General features: G+C 33.2%; 2 protein-coding genes across 10 annotated transcripts in view; one reads left to right on the forward strand and one right to left on the reverse strand.

Moving 5' to 3' along the window:
* LOC108001691 (uncharacterized) overlaps positions 1–15,690 on the reverse strand; it is a 99,776-nt gene that overhangs the window by 67,105 nt on the left and 16,981 nt on the right. For 2 of the 4 annotated variants that reach the window (XM_062079266.1, XM_062079264.1), the window contains exon 2: positions 11,190–11,386. The exons of the other annotated variants lie outside the window; for them this stretch is intronic. The gene's annotated coding sequence lies outside the window, so the exon portion shown is untranslated. The remainder of the gene's footprint in view (positions 1–11,189; positions 11,387–15,690) is intronic. 4 annotated transcript variants of the gene reach the window in all.
* LOC108001480 (uncharacterized) overlaps positions 1–15,690 on the forward strand; it is a 64,658-nt gene that overhangs the window by 33,689 nt on the left and 15,279 nt on the right. For 4 of the 6 annotated variants that reach the window (XM_062079258.1, XM_062079261.1, XM_062079260.1 and 1 more), the window contains exon 2: positions 12,859–13,282. In XM_062079258.1, the coding sequence (XP_061935242.1) occupies positions 12,940–13,282 (343 nt within the window). In that variant the 5' untranslated portion in view covers positions 12,859–12,939. Of the gene's footprint in view, positions 1–9,494; positions 9,730–12,858; positions 13,283–15,690 lie in introns of those variants that run through there. The other 2 variants (XM_062079259.1, XM_062079263.1) reach the window with 1 other exon arrangement.

The raw sequence follows: 15,690 nt of genomic DNA on the forward strand, positions 1-15,690 counted from the left end.
TATCCTTTTCCAAATTCAATATAAAATAATATAATTTTATCCTCTTTGCTTTTCACTAAACTTAAACTTTCCCACTCCTCGTTTCCATTTTCCATTCAAAATTCCAACCATTAAAACCTTCAATATCCTCTTCCAAATTCAATATAAAACCTAATATAATTCTATCCTCTCTGCCTTCCGCTAAAAAACCTAAATCCAACTTTTCCTTAACCCCCCTCGTATCCATTTTTCGCCCAAAGCCAAAATTCCATCCATGGAGTTTCATTAAAATTCCAACAAAACCGGATTCCTCGTTCCCAACAACAATCGTCCCAAAACTCCAATAACCCTGTTTTCAATTACGAAAACGACATTGCTTCCGAAATTGGCAAACATCTGGCTGATCAAACTTGGAGGAAAATGGTTCGGGAGAGCAATTCCAGCGCGCGGAGACAGGTACACGAGCAAGTTGCGTGGGTGTACGTATTGTCTCCCGTGGAATGTAGAAAGTAAAGTATCTTGGGTAACACAGATCCCCTTCCTCTGCAAGAGTATAGGTTTGTCGATTCGCGAGGATGCGCCTTGCAAACTCCAACACTATCATCATCATCATCATCATCATCATCATCCCGCTGTCGGCCGCTCTTCGTGTTGTAGAAAGGTCATTCGAAACGATTCACTAAGAATTACAGTGTGTTAACCATCGGTTTATTCATTAGAAAATGATATTTAACAGAGAAATTTTATTTTATTTTTTTTTTTTCATTCCAAAATTTATAAGAAAGATTATTGTTTTATTATTATTATTATTATTATTATTTTATGTTGGAAAATTCTTTCTGTAATTGGAAAAGGTTGGTAGATTGATTTATTTATTGGAAAATGGACGTTTGATTAAGGATAATTTTTATGTTTTGTATTTTTATTACAGAGAAACTTTAAAGAGACAAAAAAATTGTAGTGAATTCGTTGTATAATTGGAAAGGATTGTAGGCAGAGGAAAGATTTGAAAGGTTGTAGGAAGAAATGTCAGAGGATAAAATTGTATATATATTCAATATTATATAATTATCTATTATTTATGCAAATTTATGTTTTTTTATTAACAGAACAAATGGACCTTAAATTATAGATATACGTATACATATATATTTATCTTGTAAATGTAATAATAACAAGTATTTTTAATTTAAATATTTCGTTCATCCTTTTTCTGAACATTTTTGCAATAAGATTGTACGACAATCATCATTTTTAATGAATTCCTTACAAAAATGATACGAAGTCTAAATATAGATATCCGCAAATTCATAAAAAATTTAGAGAAGATCGAAAAATAAATTTTTTACTTATAATTTCAACCTAAGTAATTCGATCAGAAATAAATCTAGAAATTTGATTAAGAGATTATAGCTTAAAAGATAAAATTGGAATTAAAATGGAAGGATAATACAGAATCGAAATGGCGAATCTATTCCGAGAATGAAATCGTCAGATTTGAAAGAAGATGAATTTCAAACTGGAAAATGGGAAATGGAAGGATGATTTTAAGGAAGAACGAATTGGAATCGAATGCACGGTTAACCATCTGACATTTAAGAAATTCTCGAGAGCATCGTTGCACAATGCATCGACATAACCACGTAAAACTTTGTTCCGTCTCCTCGGCCACGCGTAATTTATGCACACTAATTTTTAACTAACACTACCCCTCATTAGGCCAAAGTTTCACCTTTACCCAAACTTTCATACCCCCCCACATCTTATATTGGAGCACTTGTTATTTCCAAGCTTTCACCGCTTTTACTTTTCTCCTTATGCTTTCCTCGAAATCGTCGATTAGAAATCGATATGTTAATTGAAGGGCTCGGCTGGAAAAAAATAATAAACGAGCGCGAGCGGTATTTTAGAAAATGAAACAAGAATGCTTGGAATGGGAAAATATTTCAGAAAATTTCACTCACGATGATTGATAAGATTCATTATCAGGAACAAATTTAAATATTTAAAAGTTTTCGCAACAAAACTTCATATAATTTATTGCACAAAAAATAACCTCGATTAACTATGTGCGCCGCACATAATTTGAAACCGGTAGAGCAGCTTTTTCGAGGCTCCGGCTATCTTTGAATTTTTCTATCCGAACCGTCGATAGCAAAAATAAAATATCATCGATAACCGTGTTTATCTCTTATTAACGAACAGCTTATAAATCATTTCGAATGCAAGGAGAGAAATAAAAATTGGGAGGGAAATTATGAATATTCTCGAATTATGTTGGAGAACGATGTGGTGTTAATTAAACATTGCTCGCTCGCTCGTTTGTTTCAACAATTGATCGAACAAATTAAAAAGCGCATCTGGCACACTTTCGACTTTTGAAAAAAAAAATATCACGCTTTTTTCATTGTTATCCGAGGGTAATGCACAATAGGGTGGTCGTGTTATCGGGAAACAGCATGAAATTGAACGGTTACGACGGTTGTAATTAAGCATACAATGGTTTGTAACCGGTGGTTCGTGCGCGTTCGAGGTAAACCGAAGTTTCGCGCTCGAACAATACCGGTAATTACGGATTCCTAGGGATTTTCTTTCTGCGTTTATCCCGTCGAGATCGGCCGCACTGACGAGGACCTTTGACGTTACCTTTACGAAGAATACGTATCTATCAAGATGATTTTCTTCCACAAGAATCGATGACAAAATTGTTAAATGTATAGAAAAATAATTTTATAGGAGGGGAAATATGGTAGATTAATTCTACACATAGTTTCTCTGATATAAGTAATTAAACGAAGGAATTTTGTCGATAAAAATTGCCAAATAGATATCAAAATAATTTTATGAATGTTAAAAGTTCCATATTAAACTTGATATTATTTAACCTGACTATTTAATCTATTATATTTAACATAAATATAGATAACAATTTTTATTCTACGTATAATTTGTTTGATATAAATAACGAAATGATTGAAACTAAGGAATTTTGTCGATAAGATTGTCAAAATACATATCAAAATAATTTTATGAATCGAATGTTAAAACTTCCACGTCGAAGTTGATATTCGTTATTAATTTTGAACAATAAACACTTTACATATTATTTAACGTAACCTGATCTATTGAATTTAACGTTAAATGTAGATAACAATTTTTATTACCACATAAAAAAAAAATCTAAGAACATAAATCATCTCTCCAAAAAAAAAAACAACCGATATTATCAAAATGGCGTGACCAGCACGAAGGATCAAGTTTCCGCCTTGTTTTCTCGCTGTCGATAATCTCCCCAGATTGGCGGAACGTTTTAAAACAGAAATCTTCTTGGAATCGTTTCGAATCTCTCGGCAGCGTTTTGCCTCGCGCCAAAAGACGGATCTTGTAATTGCGTGCGAAACGATCGTAGGAACTCGCTCTGCGTGTATGCGTGTGCGTGTATGTATGTGTGTGTGTGTGTGTGTGCATGGGCGGGCAGGAAAAGGGTGGATAGGATACAGTCGCGTTTCCAACGTTTTCTCTAATGGTCATTCTCTACGGCATTCGGTTTGTCTAATAATACCGGTGTACGGATTCGCATAAGATAATATCCTCTTCTCGAATGACGAGGATCTCATGCTCCCTCGCGAGGGGAACGCAGAGGGATCACGGAACCCTTTTGGTGTAATGGAAAGGTTTGCATCGCTACGCCGGAATCGCGCTCGTTTTCCGTCCACGTTGCCTTCCTATTCTTTTTTCTTTTCTTTCTCTCTCTTTCTCTCTCTGTGCCTTTTCTTCTGTTGAATTTTCTTAGAATTTTCTTTTTAGAATTATTTATTCTTAGTATTTTTTGTTTTTTTTTTGGATGCTGTGCTACTTCCTATTTTTTTTCTTGCGTGGAATACCTCAAGTTGTGTAATTTCTTTTTCGATTTCTTTTTCCTTTTTTTATTCGATTGTTTACCGAGGGAAAAAGTCAAATGATCGATAATTACTTCAAAATTAATATCACGATTAACAGAGAATATAAAAATTGTTCAGTTTGCTTGGAGAAAAGAATTTTTTTAAAATTAACAAATAATCAGAATTATTAAATTTAATAAGAGAGGATAAGACAATGTTCTCCATTCTCTTTCGTTTCAACGACCTCCGGCGTCTTATTTATTTTATATCCATAGATGAGTTCGTTGCTCGAGTAATTTATCGGTGGATCGAGTCGCGATCTTTCTGGTACGACAAGATCTTCTCGCCTGTACCAGCACGCGAGACAATGCGATCCGACATTTTTGCACGCGCGTCCATTCGTGCAACGCCTGAACGCCTTCGCTTTCTTTCGTTGTGATCCAAAGTTACGTCACTTATTCAACAGCTACTCAGCATCGCTAGGATTCCTCTCCTATGAGGCGTGTCTTCTATTCACGTTATTTACGAGAGGAGAAAAAAAAGAAAAGGAAAACTGGAATGAAGTTTCCTTCATCAGTGATTGAATATATTCTTTTTGCAAATTTATTAATTCTGTAAAAATGTAAATTTCTATCTTTTTTTTTTCCGAATAACAAATAAATGACAGTAAATGAGATTAATCAAAATATCTTCGATGAAGATTGTTTAACGAATGAGTGATCGATAAGTGAGCATCTTTTAAATAATCTTCTTCGTTGTTAGAACATGTATATTGTAACAAAAGGAATAAATAAAAATAAAATCAGGAACGAAATTATTAAATACAAAGATAATAAAAATTCGTACGTTTCGCAATAAACTAAAGTACATTGTTTGTCGAAACAAAGAAATTCATAAAGAGAAGATTCTCTAAATAAATAAGAACTTTGCATCTTTGTTATTTTTAAATAACAATTCTATAAGATGAGAAAAAAAGTTAAAATAGATAATAATAATAACAATAATAATAATTTCACACAATTAATTTCATCAAACATGAAACTCTTTAAAGCGCATCTTCAGCAAATCCAATTTTATTGCACTGTGCACTGTGAAGGATTACGTGTTCGAACCGAATCTATTTCCCGGCATCGATAATAATAGAAGCCGAAGAATCTTTTCTCCTCTCTTTGTGCGTTAATCACGGAATACAGGCGTGATACAAAATTTCAGTGTGGCGCAACATTTACTCAAGCTTGTCCAACGATCGTTAATTAAAAAAAATTTCATTTCGATGCGAAGCGTATTACAATCTTCTGATTCGATCGATAATTAAATTCGCCAAGATGAAGGCGAAATTAGGTTGAAATTTTCTTGAAAAAAAGTAAGGGATACTCGCTTGACGTATAAAATAATTTAGCATTAAAAGAGGAAATTGAAATAATTCGCCAGAAATAGAATAATGATAAATTTAAGGTTAAAGTTGATCTGAGAAATTGTCAACTATAAATGAGAAATATTTAAAAGGAAGAACAAAATTTTTATTCTATGAAAAATTGTATTAAAGAAATTTTTGAGTTAATATTTTTAGATGATAAATTGATTTGTTAATTTTTTTTTTAATATAATCAAGATACATTTGTTTGAAATTCAGTATAGAATGTTTCAAGAGAAATTTTATATCGAACGTTGTATTTTGAACAGAATAGCTTTTTGCGATTTAAAATACCGTTTGTAGACTATTACGAAATGAAGGATTTAGTGCAGAAATCGAGGCGCTCGTTTAGAAACGAATAAAACTCGACTAGATTATGAGTTTAACGTTGAAGAAAACAAAATCCAGCCGCTTTGCATACGCAATCCTCTATTTCTAGCAACGGAATCAGTGGTTTGAGATAAAGTCGATGAAATGGTCGATGAAATCGATCGAACCTTCGCCCAGGATATCGCTTCTTCGAAATGAAATTCTAAGAACATTTGTTTATTCGTAAATTTTATAACATACAGAGAATATAATAAAAGAAATATTAATACACGTAGTCCAACAAAAAATTTGACCATTGAAGTAAAATAAAATTCATTAATCTATAACTATTACAGAGATTTTCTACAATTTGTTACTGCAAGAAAATTTAAATTGAACTCTAATAACACTATTTTTAAAGCACACACAAATACACATAAAACACACAATTTATCTCAATATTCAACTCATCTTTTGTAAACAGTCCAACAAATAATTTAAAACTTAGAATACAAAATAACAGTTTGAAAATTTTAATTATTGATTAACCTATATCAAAAATTCAATCGTAAACTACTTTAAACAATGCACGATCTCAAGAAACACTTCTAATTTCCAGAATTACGTATATTCAGTATCCACAATTGCCGATAAAAACTAAATGAAAAATTTCACGTAGGCGAGTAAAAAGAGGTCAAAATTCACAAAGGCTATCAATTACACCACAACAATGGCGAATTAAGGAGGCTCGCCTCGTTAGGGAGGAAGCATTATCCTCCGAACTAACGATTTCGAGATTCTTGAAACGATTTCCTCGTTAAAGGACATTCTCCGCCCGACATTGGCTGCAATTTACGAGGTCCGCCTATTGATAACGTTTCGCTCTGGCGAACTCGAAGACTTTCACCTTGATCGTAATCGACAGGAAAACCTTGCGCAACTTTTCCGCATTATCTATGCATACCAACCGCCGTCGAACGAAACCGAAATTCAACGCTCTATTAGCGCGTCCCTCCCTCCTCTCTCGCTCTTTCTAGTTAGTCTTTTCACGCGTCGATCGTTCGCGGAAATTTGGCACGTTTCGACAGGAGATCGCTCGTGCGTGTCGCGAATTCGCGAATCGTTTCGTTTTTTTTTGTTATTTTGCGCACCGAATTCGATTCGAACGTTCTTTGCCACTACTTTCTCGAAAATGACTTATTTTATCAATTTTGTTACATAGTAAAGTTTCGATCCTAAGTTTTCCAATGAATTTTGAAAGCAATAATTAATACTTTACTCTTGGAAATATCGAAAGATTCCTAACTCTTTGGTACGATTACAGTTAGAATCTGAAAATATTGCAATAAGTACTTGGCTTCTTTACGAAATATTCAAAAAAAAAAAAAAGAAATTCAATTCCACAGAAAGCCTTCGAATTAATTGGAAGCTATAAAACATAGCCGTATCAAACATTTCGATTTCTCTCGGCACGTTGACTTCCTCTATCAGAAACTCGCGAACCGTTCCCAGCTCGGTTGGACCTGGTCGGACCTCTAACCCGTGGCATCATGATCCGCGATTACGTTACCAATTACGATGAGCCGGCGGTTAAATCGAAAACGGCGGCCAGATCCAGCTGGATTATGTCACTTGTGGAGAGGAACCGAGGAGGAGAGGTTCACCGAAGTCGACCTGGGTGAACGCGAGCTCTCCGAGGAGAGGACTCCACTCTGGCCCCGGGGTGAATCAGTCCTTTGTGCCTGCCTCTCTCAGGGTCAACCGCTTTCGGTGCAGTATATGCCTGCAACGTTTACACGTACACGCGCCAACACGGCCGACCGTCTGACCGTGGTCTACCGGGTGTCTCGATTGAACATTGGATCGTTGCACGTTAAATCCGTGATGAAAAGTCGAAGAATTGCCGCCAGATGGCGGTTAATACGATAATACGATTATTGGTTCAATAACAGAGCGCGTTGAGTCGTGATCGAGATTGGATTATTGGACGATGGGTAATTTGCGAAAAAGTAGAAAATCGTCGCCAGATGGCGCCACGTTACGTCCAGCAACGCTGTTATTGGTTTAATAGGTAGAGCGCAAAGTGCAAAGTTGGAAGTTATGATCGTGATTGGATTGCTCCATGTTGGATAATTCGTGGAAAAATCGATAAATTGTCGCCAGATGGCGTGACGATACCGCTGTGAGTATGATTTTAGAGGTTGGAAATTGATGTTTGATGCGATTGCAATTTTCAGTAAATATTTGGAAAGTTTTATAAAGAAGAGATTGATCGATGAGAGTCGATGATAGTTACGATTATTGATTGAATATTGAATAATTCGCGAGAAAGTGGAGAAATTATCGCCAGATGGCGGTGACGATGCCTTCGAGAAGATATTTTCAGAGATTAGGTCACGAAGTGTATTTATAACTGGAAGAAATTCAAAAAAGGAAGATATAGAATATAGTAGAATATAGTAGAAGGTGTTTCTTTTAGAAATTTCGATTTGACGATCAAAGAACGAAAATTAATACCAATTAAAAAAAATATAATTAAAACGATTATCTCCTTATTTCAATAAAACAAAAACGAAATACGAAAAACACTCTCAATTTTAAGTTTCCCCCTATATATGGAACTTCCCAGTAATGCTGATCCTACGCTTTCTTCCACTTTCGATATCGAGACGATAGTTTTCAAGTTCCAAGCCGGAACCTTTCGCCTGGCAGGGACAAAAGAAAGAAATTGTCTCGGTCGTCTCTTTGCAGAAAACATCAGTTTATTCAAATCGAAATGAGAAAGGCAATTTAACCAATCGTCGATCTCCAATTCAACCGGGCCACCCTGTACATCCCAATGGCGAGAATTTTTCATCTCTCCCTTATTGCTGCAGGAAGTACCGGCGTCATAGAAATTTTTTTTTCAGTCGAAACAAAGAGAAATTTCTGCAATGTAATATTAAATTCGATCTAGGCTACGCTAGAAACAAATTACCAGGAAACGAGTTTCATCGCAGTTTTAACTTTTGCATCGTGGATCAACGTATCGTTTTTATCTTTTCCTCTCAATAATCCTCTCTTTTTTACATTGCATATCTTTCATAGATAAAAGAGTAATAGATAAAAGTTTCTATTTACGGTTCTAGATCGGTCTCGTCTATCAAATTATGACAGTTTAATCCGCGATGATTTTTTTTTTAAATTGTCATAATGAAAGGATAAACCGACAGAGACAAAGATCGCGGCGCAGAGCACAGGCGGCTTTTTAGGAGCCGTAACTTATCCCGCTCCCTTTTTTGTCCCGGCCCTTTTTCGTTGGCGCGACGTTTCACCAAAATCGAAGAAAAAAACGAGCGGGAGGCCGTGACTCCCGCTCAAGAGAGGAGGGAGCGATGGAAGGGGATACGAGGAGCTTGAACAAGCTTCGAATTCTTGAAAATTTCGTATTTAAAAACCGATGTTTACATTGAAAAAATAATTGGAAATAACCCGTTTCAAATATCGAACGTGCGTGAAGTTTTTAATTGGGAACTCATCGATATAGACAGGTATTTTTCTAGAAAGATTAGAAATTTAAAAATTTCGGATATTTCTTTCCATTATTGTTCAAATCGAAAGATAGGTGTTAATAAAATATAATTTCTTGGAGAAAAAAATAGTAATGTGAAGAGGATACTGGAAAGTTTCAAGTTTCGTTTCTTCGTAATTACCGTGTTTTCTTTTCTCCAAGAAAAGAAATATAAAAAGCACGTATATTTAATATTTACATTCGTAGTATTTACATTGGATTTTGCCTTTTCTTTTCTACTGCAAAATGTTCTTCGAATTCCTAATAAGTTGCAATTATAATATAAATTATGCATGTGATAAAGAATCGAAAGATAAATCGTTTCGAAAAAAAAAACAAAGTCGTTTAAAAGATAAGAATATGTGGAATGGAAGACGCAGAGAACCGTAATGTCTCACGGTTCTCGTGTCCGGCTCGTTCATCTCGTGCGAAGTTTTCAAAATTGCTTCAACCACTGACGTCACCGCACCAAAGTGACGTTAATCAAAAACCATATTTGATCCGGTTCTCGTGACGAAGAAGATTAATCTGTAATATATCGTTTCAAAAGATCCAAAATTTTGTTATGGAGGAAAAATGGTAATTTTTGAAATTCGGTGAGTGACAAGAATTTTGTTTCGTTTGAAGGATTAATAATTATCTTGGATTATTTGTTATTTATTTCATCTTTCTACGAAAATATTATACAGTTTCACAAAAACGAATGAAAATTCTAAATTCGAAAATTCAAAATTTGATACACGAAAATACGTATTTATATTGTTTATTTAGATATTCGTTATCGTTACCTTTACCCGTGTTGCCTTATCGTTTTTGTAAGCAAAAATTTTAAAGTATAATAGAAACGATAAATACGGAGAAAACAAAATTATTCGTTCGCAAAATTTTCGAAAAGAAAAAATTCGAAGCGTTAAAAATTTATTTTTAATTCCCTAATTTCTGTTCATCGACTGAAACGGCCGTATGTTGTACACCGATTATTATCGAATACTTAGAATAATTCTGCATAATCGTTGCGATTACGTGCACGAAGAAGCTGGAATTAATTAACGAACCTGTCCTTAAACAGCCTAATCCCTTAGAGATTCCCTTATTCTTATGGGTGATAAACGAGTGACTGTTCTCAATTTAGAAAATCTTATCTAGTGGATTATCGGTAGGCAACGGAGGGAGGAAAAAATAATGCGGTTTAATTAAAACTGCGTGGTCACAAACACCGTGACCAAGAACGGTGTAAGTGTGTAATTATATATAGCGTTCAGGATAATACGAGCTGTGTGGTTGCACGCGTGCTATAATAAGAAAGGCGATTCTGTGAATCCCGTAACATCCCTATCTTCTTGGCTCGAACATTTTTTATTCGAGACAAAAATTATCGAAATGAAAATTTTGAAAAATAATGAATCTCATTTCGAATATACGTGCCACGCAAATTTTAAAGTAACTTTTATCTTTTGTCAAAATGAAATAAATTATTTTGATAATTATTTCCTACTTTTTCGTCACTATACGTTGTGAACGTATTTACGAAACAGTTGAAGAAACCGTTCGCGCATTGAAAGATAATGCGATATTTGTTTTAATTAAAAAAAGTTACTGCAACGCATTAGATAATTAAAATTCGACGAACGTGAAAAAAAATTTCATTATATTCTCATTTCACTAATTTAACACGAACAATGACATAATGAGGCAAATTTCTGTGACGATGAACGATACTGAGAGAAAATAATTTTTTTTTCTTTTTTTTTTATTATACTATATTGTAATTAATCGCATCAGAAATATAATAAGAAATTCAAAAAATACGGAAAATTCAATCAGTCCCATTCATCGATCGTTTGTATGAATTTTGCAAAGCGAACAGTGCAATCACGTTTAATCAATAACGACGCTAAATCACGTGTAAAAAAATATTTTTCCTGCTTGCAAGTGAAAAGATTTATTTGCAAATTCCATTTGGCAAACGAAACGTAACGAGCATGGAAAATTCGATCGATCACACGTCGATCCCGCTCGTTGAATTTCGTCAGCAGAAATAATCGGATCGACTTACTTCCAGTTTCTCTGGCTATAAATTACACACCACGATCCGAAATCGGTCACCGAGAAGCTGCTCGCTCGACGAACGAACGGAAACTGCGAAATGCGTTTCCGATATCGGGGAATATCCTCATTCAAGCGTGGAATCACGGTGCACTGATTCTTCTGATAAAAAAAAAAAAGTGGAGCTGACACTGATATTCTCTCTCTCTAAAAAAAAAAAAAAAAAGAAAGAAATTATAACGATAGAAAAATAAAATTTTGAAATGTTTAAATTGGAAGGATAATAAAGGGCAAATTGGTTGAATAAAATTGAGATATGTTTTCTTTTCAAGTATTTGAATTGAAACGATTAATTAAATTAATGGAAGAATAATGAATGAAGATAAAATTGAAAGAATTTACAAGAAAGAAAATTATACGATAACGAATAAAATGTTTTTTTTAAAAACATTTAAATAAAGATAGAGGATATTTAATTTAAGTTGTAATAAATCAAATTTTTTTATATATTTTAATTATTGATTTATTGTAAGATATAATTTTTTAGATCTAGTCTAGAATTAATTATTACGATTAAATCGATATACTTAAACAGTTTTTAATGATGTTACTTTAATAATAAAATTAATTGAAATCGAAACAGGAAACTCATTATAAGTTGAGAATAAATAAAAGAAATGAATTATTAGTCTATGGCTATGTATATTTTCCAGCAATCATTATCCACCTTTCAAAAAACGAAACATTCAACATTGCCATTTATTAATGGACTTCCTTATGTGATTTGATTTCTTTCTACACATCATCGGCAAAATCAAGAAAAATCAACGCAATCAGATGAAACGGATATTTTTCACGCGTGCCATCATCAATCATTATATTGTACAATCTAATATAGAAATCTCCAATATATAATAGATATATATATAATAGATATCTCCAATCTTTATAGTATAATTAAAATATTCAGATAAAATTTTTCAGAAGGAAAGGACAGCAAATAAGAATTTATAACGCAAATAATAATAAAAGATAATTAATATAAAGAATAAATAATATCCTAGGTAGTAAAACACAGTATTTTAATAGGTATTTTATTATAGCAAAAATTCAATATAAAATTCTTCGAATATTTAATATATCAAAAAGCTTAATAGCTCAGCTCATAACCATAAATATCTGAAGAAAAATCATCAAGTTCTACTAAAAATTAATTAATATAAAATATATGAGATATATATACATAATTTCTTCAATATAAATTAATCAAAAAAAGGAACAATTCAAATAATAACCATTCTATAAAAAAACAACATTCTATTAATAAACAACTCCAAATTATAATAATCAAAAGTCATTAATTTCTAATAAAAAATAAATATTACCATAAAACGATAGCCCTAAAAAGATTCAAAGATCCAAACATCTCCAGAAATTTTTTTTTCGAGCCCAATTCTCATCTCCATAAACTTTTCCATTCGACGAAATCACATAAGGAATCGATCCAAAGTCCCAAACATCTTCAAAAATCTTCATTCGATTCTCATTTCTATGAATCTTACTATTCGACAGAGTTGAGACACATTTTTATATTCGATAGAGTCAAGAGAGAATCAAGAATTGTCCCGAATAAGTTTCTTTTCCCGATTCTAATCTCCGCAAACTTTTCCATTGGACAGAATCGAGACGCATGAGAGTGGATACCGGGTGATCGGTGATCACGTGAGGGTCCAGCAGTTTCCGGCGAGGCGTATCGAGAGATGTCGACGGAAGATGGTATAGATAATCCGGCGTTCGCCAGCGATGATTGCGCGACCGAGTCGCGGCTGAACGATGAGCAGCAACAGGCGACCTTGGATCACAAGTCGGAGGGCGGTCCCGTGGAGAACGGCCATCAACGGGCCCAATTCGTCTCCCAACAGTATGTCGAGCCCGGAAAGACCAGTCCCGATCCTCATCATCAGAGGACCGAGACGAAGATCGAGTTGCCCGACGCCAACGACAAGACCGTGGTCGAGCCGAAAATGAACGGCGTCCATGGAAATGGAAACAACAATGATGCCAGTTTCCTTAACAACAGCGCGACCAGCGTGCAGATTAACGGTGAGTGGAGAATTTTTCATTCGATATCCTTTTAACATAAATATAAAATTAAAAATTGCTTGTCCCTCGTTTGAAAAATTAAAATTTAAAATTTATCATTATCGGTATTTTTAATCTAGAATTTTTTAATTAATCTTGGTAATCGATTGTAAGAATTAATATGATTGTAATTTTATGATAATTACGATCAAGATGGAAAAATTTGATATGATTGAGAATCATAATTGAAACTTTATCGGAATGTACGACAACGTTTCCTTTAAAAAGATTTTATCTTCGATTGTATAATGAAAATTGTATCTACGTAATTTTTTCCTTAAAATTGAAACACGTGCTTTTTCATATCTACTAATGAAATCTATTAATTTGCGAAGAATGATGATTATTCATCGCTTATTCATCAGTTAAGAAAAAAAAAAAAAGAAAGGAGAAGAGATTGTATTTTTTAATAACAACTATACAATTTCCACAGTCGAATAAACATTGATACTACTTCTGCAAAATCAGAAAAACAGAACGAATATCGAGTCAACATTATATCGAGTGAATATTATCCAATTATCATAAATCCTCGTAACCAACTATCCTCTCTCGAGCAAACGAAAAAGAAAAGAAAAAAAAAAACCAATCAACAACCTCTTAAACTCGCTACCTTCGTTCCTTCCCTCGTTTCCATTCTATTAATTTTTCTCCACATGTCTCGCGAAAGAGAGAAAGAGAGATCATTGAAAGAACATCGAAAGGCGAAAAAGAGCGAAAAAGGAAGGAACACTTTACGTAAGCGGAGGCCACAAGCTTTTACCTTTCAGCGTGGAGAAAATTCCTCCGCGACAAAAAGCGAACGTGTTGCATTTTTCCTCACCAACTCGACTTCGCGCTCAACAAATCCGGATGCAATCCGCAGACCGTAATCTATTCGCATAACCAAGAATTTCGTCGTGGATCGTTTCGATCTTGGGAATCGCGTAAATTTCGTTCGTGCGCGTTCGATGAATAATTCATCGGTTTGGATCGTGAACGAATGGGTTCGTTGCTTTAGATTGAACAAAGATGGTTCGACTTAGTTTGATCGAGTCGAGATTGCACTGGATTGATAAACGTTGAAATTTGATGCCCTTCTTTCTTCTGTTTGATTATTTTAAGTGTAATTGATCCTTGATGGGTAAATTCTTTTTTGTCGAGCTGTTGGAAAGTTTTTGAAGAAAATTTGCAAATATCAGGAATATTAAATTTTGAAATTTTGGTTCGTTGGATTTTTGAAAGAAGGAAAAGGAATTAATAAAATTTGTAATAAATGAAAATTGTAATTCCAACAATTCAAATTCTTCGTCGACTCGTATTCGAAAGTGTAATTCGGGTTGTTGCACATTGGAATACATCGAGAAAATGATGTAAATTTTTCATTATCAGATCGAAGTTTTAGATAGTTTTATTGTATTTTCAAGATAAACAGTATTTGCACAGAATTCGAAAGCAAATCAAAATACTGTAAAAATAATTATTACTACAGTTACTGAAATCTGCATCGATTCGCGTGATTTTCGAACTTTCGATCGTTAATTACAACCACCATCACCAATACCAATCAGTTCACCAAGAAAAAGTCGTTCGAGGTCAGTGAAACGCAGAAAATATATGAACGATCAAAATGATTAATTTGCAAAAAGAATACATCCATATGTTTATATGTAGTATCCATATACTCTAACAACAGATTCGTTAAATTAAATAGAAAATCAATTAAAAGAATTATTAATTCTGTTGCAAATCTTGTAAAGATTATTTAAATTTACTTTCACAAATGGAGTATCATTCTTTAATAGACAAAATATAAATGTGATTAATAAATATGAAAGTAATTTTTCAATAATTCATTTTATTTAAAAATAACTTAATTTGATATTATTCCTAATTTAAATAATAATTCTGGAACGTTTCAATTATATTCTATCTATACGTCAATTATATTTTTTCTATTTTATACATTTTTTATTTATTTATTTATTTTTCTTTTTATTTTTTTTTTTCTTCTTTTTTCACTATTATTATTTTATCAATTCCTTGTTACTTTAGAAAGTATAAATTTAATTGCCTAATCACTATTATTGTAAAATTATTCTTTACTTCATTTCATTATTGCTTTCAAAGAGGTAAAACGTCAATATATTTGCAATCAACTTCCGTCAATACATAATGGAATATATTTTCTTTACTAGCAAATTTATGAGCGAAGAATGTTTCTCAATAATAGTACATCGACTTTTGAACTTTGTTCAAATAAACGCGTTAATTAACTAATTTTTTTCTCTTATTAACATCGATTTTACAACACGCACGGCTTCGACTTATAAAATTTATACTTTGATACCGTGTATAATACATATTTATATAAATTATATAATTCCCAA

The sequence above is a fragment of the Apis cerana genome, linkage group LG9 (genome assembly GCF_029169275.1).
Source record: "Apis cerana isolate GH-2021 linkage group LG9, AcerK_1.0, whole genome shotgun sequence".
Lineage (NCBI taxonomy): Eukaryota > Metazoa > Arthropoda > Insecta > Hymenoptera > Apidae > Apis > Apis cerana.